This window comes from Schistocerca americana, chromosome 1, assembly GCF_021461395.2.
Source record: "Schistocerca americana isolate TAMUIC-IGC-003095 chromosome 1, iqSchAmer2.1, whole genome shotgun sequence".
NCBI classification, from domain to species: Eukaryota; Metazoa; Arthropoda; class Insecta; order Orthoptera; family Acrididae; genus Schistocerca; species Schistocerca americana.
Window position 1 is genome coordinate 727,249,564 of NC_060119.1, and position 6,000 is coordinate 727,255,563.

The window sequence follows — 6,000 nt, forward strand, 5'->3', positions numbered from 1 at the left end:
TAGTTTTGTGGACCAGTTCTATTACTACTTTGTAAATGGGTGTGACCTGTGCTTTCTTCCAGTTACTGGGAATAATTTCTTGTTCAAGGGATCTGTGACAGATTATAAGTAAAACAGGGACTAACTCAGCTGCAAATTCTGTGTAGAATCTGATAAGAGATTCTATTTGGCCCTGTAGCTTTGCTCAGATTTAATGCTTTTAGGTGTTTCTCAGTCTCATCTTTTCAATAGTACAAGTATTAAATTGGGGCAATTCTCCTGGGCTTTCTGTTGTAACGGAACACTTAAAAATGGAGTTAAGCATTTCAGCTTTTGCTTTGCTACCCTCAGTGTCATTTCCTTCATCATCCTTGAGTGATTGGACGCTAACTTTGGTGCCACTAGCAGCCTTTACATTTGACCAGAATTTCTTAGTTTTGTGAAAGATCATTTGACGATATTCTGCTATGGTAGTCACTGAAGGCTTCACAAATTGTTCTCTTGACAGCCAAATGCATTTTGTTTTGCATCTCGCTATCTATAGTTGTATGTGTTGATTATACCTACTGTGCAGCTGTTTCTGTTTCTTTAGAAGTTTCTTTACAGTGGAGAGTCTGTCCCATTATGAACTGTTCTATTGGAAACATGTCTACCCACTGCATGGTCAGCTATTCTTTTGAACTTGATCCATAGTTCCTCTATATGCTCCTGTCCTGTGCTAAAAGTTTCAAGGTCCTCATTGAGATATAACACTACTGCTTTTTTATCAAGTTTATTGGACATGTATATTTTTCTAGTTGTTTTAGTTGTCCTTTGTGCTGTGGTAATGATGGTTGCCACTATGCCTCATGGTCTGTGATACCAGTTTCGATGTGAACATCATCATAAAGTAGCCCCTGGACTGAAATGGATAAGAAGGGACATCAGATAGGCTTTTTTGTAGCCTAATCCTTGGCAAGTTGCAGTATAAGAAACTGAAGCAGAGAAAGACAATAATAATAATAATAATAATAACAAGAAGAAGAAGAAGAAGAAGAAGAAGAAGCACTATATCAAAACAGATATGATCCAGTTTGTAGTTGGAAGTTCACAGTTATGTATAACAATAATGGGAATACATGGACGGAGCAATATGTAAAATAAAGGAAAGGCAACCATTCACCTACAGCAGATCATTGTGAGGAGCACAGAAAATAGCATACACACTAGCTTTCAAGCACTAGGTCTTTTCCAGCAGTAGCTCACACATTCACACACATAAACACCGAAGCACACACTGTTTGCATTTGGGTGTCTGCGTGTTTTGTGTGCACTTGATGCATAAACATTGTACTTTAGCATGTGATGTGAAGACCAAAGTTCTTTAGTCTGGCTACTTCATGTGTGAAAGCTGCTGGAAGCAATTAAGTGAAACCTTCGATCTATGATGTGTTGCTCCATCTTGTTGGAAGAAACTGTATTCTTTTTCATTACCAGTTAATTATGTTTAAAATTCTTTGAAAATTTTGAGGTAAAGTTCTGTATGGCAGCAGTCCAGTTGGAACATATTGGTCCCACTGTACAATTATTGGAAATGACACACTAAACACTAATTTTCTCATTGTGAAGTGGGTGCTCTAATATCCCGTGAGGATTCCTCTCCTCCCAATAGCTGGTATTCTATGAATTAATATAGCTTGATAAATGAAGCCGCGCCTCATCTGATGTGAAATATGACATCAGGTCTATATGTCCACCAACAATGTTTTTTAGAAGTCAGTTGTAATAATCAATTCATTTCAGTTTGTCTGTCTGCTTCAGTTCTGTCACAGTTGTAACACGGTATAACTACAATTTTAATTCAGGAAAAATTTTATGACACTATGTATTTAACACCAGATTGCTGGGATAACTTGTGTACAAATTTTTTTGGGCTGGCAGTAATTTGTCTTTCAGTATCAGCAATAGCCAGCAGATTTCTAATAAAAGGTCACCTATTTCATTTTGTATTTGAAACTGAAATTGTTATACACTATTTTGTAACTAAGTTATGTATGCTACTCTTCACTGGGATAGTGTTATTGAGAAATTTTTCTGTAAAAACTTGACATTTTTTCTTCATACAATCAAGAATGAATATAGGCTTCAACTTAGCTGTTCTCTCCTCAATTTAATAAGACATTTTATGCTAGCACAACTGTAGTCACCATTTTGCACTCCAGTGAATTGTATACTGCACCGACTTGTAGCCATCTGAGGAATGGCAGCAACAGTCAGTACTTAGTGGCAGATGCATCTTGTAGGCATGTTAGTTGTGTGAGAGTCTCCCTACACAGTGTCCGGTAGTTATTTCATTATAGATTTGGCTTTTGTTGCTCACTTTAAGTAAAGTAATGTGACAGTCTGTGTTAATGTGCTTTATGCGTGAAAAATTTTGTAACCTCTAAAAGTGACAACCAAAACACACTTAATGGGCCGTAAGAAACTAATAAAGCTAATAGGTTTTGGTGTTACTTATCAACAGGCAGAACAAAGTAAAGGTGATCTTGAAGAGTTGGTTCAGACACTGAAATCAGAAAAAAAAGAGTTGGAAAAGCAGGTTATTGAACTCAGGCAAAAGGCAGAACAAGTAGAACGAAGGTCAAAGGAAATGCAACAGGCTGAAGAGAAGAAACACACTGAAGAAGTTGAATTTCTGAGAAAGACCAATCAACAGCTAAAGGTAAGTTACTTAAGCAAAAATGTGTTCTTTGTTCATAGTGTGCATGATGTTTTTTCAGTTTCATTCAGTATTCTGATACTAGAAAGCATTATTATGTTACATAGTTCATTCATTTTTTGGTAGCACAGTCAATTTACTAACAAAGTGTCAAGACTTTGGGTTATCATCTCTCTACCATTGTATTTTGATAAAATGTTTAAGCATAAGTAATTGCTTAATTGTGGCCATACTCAAATAATCTATCATTACAGAATGATTTTACTATAGCTCCTTAGAATTTACTCCCAGTTGCTTTGGTGTCTCTTTCTCTTTGACAGTATGTTAAATCAGTTTTCTAATATAAGAAAGAAAGAAAAGGGGGAAAAGAAAGAACATAAAAAAAGCAAGCACTTAAGGTCATGTGAGCTTCATTACAAGAACAATGTCATTAATATTGTAAATCAATATCTGCCCTTTCTACATTTTTAAAGTTCCTGTCTTGCTCTCCTTTTTTCTACATTATGCATTGTTAAGTTGATATATATACCACAAACTGGTTTGATATTGCAAATGTGTATCAGTTTCAGATATCCAATGACTATAAATGTTATACAAAACATTGTCTAGCAAAATGAATTTTTTTTTTGGCCAGAAAAGAGTGTCCACAAAAATACTACAACTTTATACTACAGTTAAGAGATCTTGCCTCAGTTACCTTTCGAGTCACTTCTTGACTCAAAATATTCTTACTGCAAAACTGATACATGCAGTGCTTACTCATAGACACAAGTATGGAGATGAGCAAATAATATGTAATTACACATGGAATTCATTTCCAGCGGCATTTTTAAAAAAATATATGAGAAACTAGTCTACAATAGAATACAGACCCCCTAGTCTGAGAGGAACTCCTTAACAGGTTCTGTGTGTGGGTTTTACATAGGATTCTTAACAAAGTTAGTCAAATGTAAAGATATTGCATGATTAAAGAAGGAATTATTTTCATCCACCGTTAGAATATTCATTTTTTGAAGAGCATTAAATAAGGATTTCCTTAGGTTTGATAACAGTTGTCTGTGTTACTGAGGTGGGGAAGTATGGATTATTATACAGCAGTATTCAAAGAACTGTGACTGATGCCCAAACAACAGTGAACTGACATGTATTGAGACTAGAAAATAGTGTATTGATAATGGCTAGGCGCTAGCCAAAATAACTACCACGTTCCTAATGGAAGGAATCCTGATGTGTGGGTTTTATTTTGCCAATTGAGGAGTGGAATATTGTTCATATTTAAGAGTTTGAGATGAACACTCATGTGTCTTTTTCTAAATGACACCTTCTCTTTACATCAATAAATCAGTTTTATATCTGCCTTAACTTGATTCCTGCATTCTATTTTGTAGTGCTTATATAAGCTGATTTTTTTGGAAATTCATGTTAATGTTCATTGTTTCACATATTATGTTAAGAGTTTGCCTTAAAACATTTTTCCTTTGTAGTAATACAAATATTTCTCCTTTACAGGCTCAACTGGAATCAGCCATTGCACCAAAGAGAAAACGATAATCTTTTAAAAGCTGATAAATTTTATTTTTAATACAAAGATTTTGTTGTTTTGTACATTAAATGACAAATACTTTGTGGCAAAAACTTTTTTATATGGAAAAACTGTTACTTCAGCTCCAATTTCTATACATATATTCATGCCAAAGCAAGTTTTTTCAAGAGAAGTGATTGTAATAAAAAGAAAAATGAACATTTTTTTTAAAATAAGTAATGAGAATACAAGGATTATTATTAATTTCCACGTCACCTACAGCAGTGTACATCATTGTCCTGCAGATTTATAATGATTGCCTTTGTAGCATTCTGTTAGGCAACTGGTTGTAGCGAACTTTCTCCTGAAAATGATTTGTCTTAAGAAAAGACATAAATAAACTGGCTATTCAGAAAAGCATGACTGCATTTTTGCACTTACCTAAGCTGTATACCAGATGATTAGATGTAAGTAGACTTTTTGTAGTTGGAATTGAATCTTGGGTAACTGTTTTATCACGTGTTTCATCACGTGTTTCATCACAAAGCTTTTGTTGTTTTGTACATTAAATGACAAATACTTTGTGGCAAAAACTTTTTTATATGGAATAAACTGTTACTTCCGCTCCAATTTCTGTACATATATTCATGCCAAAGCAAGTTTTTTCAAGAGAAGTTGTTTTGCAACATCTGGTAGCACAAAAGTAGTCCTTGTAAAAGGGAATGTCACAAATTACTCCATTTCTTATAGTCTCATACTTTTATATGTTGAGGCATAGCAGAAGCCAAATTGTGTGGTATTGTATTGTCTTTTTTAATTATTTTATCATTTTTGGGGAGGCTTGCGTGCCTCAGCGATACAGATGGCCGTACCGCAGGTGCAACCACAACGGAGGGGTATCTGTTGAGAGGCCAGACAAACGTGTGGTTCCTGAAGAGGGGCAGCAGCCTTTTCAGCAGTTGCAGGGGCAACAATCTGGATGATTGACTGATCTGGCCTTGTAACACTAACCAAAATGGCCTTGCTGTGCTGGTACTGTGAATGGCTGAATGCAAGGGGAAACTACAGCCGTAATTTTTCCCGAGGACATGCAGCTTTACTGTATGATTAAATGATGATGGCGTCCTCTTGGGCAAAATATTCCGGAGGTAAAATAGTCCCCCAATCGGATCTCCGGGTGCGGACTACTCAAGAGGACGTCGTTATCAGGAGAAAGAAAACTGACGTTCTATGGATCGGAACGTGGAATGTCAGATCCCTTAATCGGGCAGGTAGGTTAGAAAATTTAAAAATGGAAATGGATAGGTTAAAGTTAGATATAGTGGGAATTAGTGAAGTTCGGTGGCAGGAAGAACAAGACTTTTGGTCAGGTGAATACAGGGTTATAAATACAAAATCAAATAGGGGTAATGCAGGAGTAGGTTTAATAATGAATAAAAAAATAGGAGTGCGGGTAAGCTACTACAAACAACATAGTGAACGCATTATTGTGGCCAAGATAGAAACGAAGCCCATGCCTACTACAGTGTACAAGTTTATATGCCAACTAGCTCTGCAGATGGTGAAGAAATTGATGAAATCTATGATGAGATAAAAGAAATTATTCAGGTAGTGAAGGGAGACGAAAATTTAATAGTTATGGGCGACTGGAATTCGAGAGTAGGAAAAGGGAGAGAAGGAAACATAGTAGGTGAATTTGGATTAACGGGTAAGAAATGAAAGAGGAAACCGCCTGTTAAATTTTGCACAGAGCATAACTTAACCTTAGCTAACACTTGGTTCAAGAGTCATAAAAGAAGGT

The 6,000-nt window shown here is 35.7% G+C and overlaps 1 protein-coding gene across 1 annotated transcript in view; it reads left to right on the forward strand.

Moving 5' to 3' along the window:
• The window catches only part of LOC124545128 (33 kDa inner dynein arm light chain, axonemal), a 55,330-nt gene extending 50,983 nt beyond the window's left edge, over positions 1-4,347 (forward strand). The window contains exons 5-6 of the mRNA XM_047123954.1: positions 2,483-2,680; positions 4,187-4,347. Coding sequence (XP_046979910.1) covers positions 2,483-2,680; positions 4,187-4,228 — 240 coding nt within the window. The 3' untranslated portion in view covers positions 4,229-4,347. The remainder of the gene's footprint in view (positions 1-2,482; positions 2,681-4,186) is intronic.
• The last annotated feature ends 1,653 nt before the right edge of the window (positions 4,348-6,000 follow it).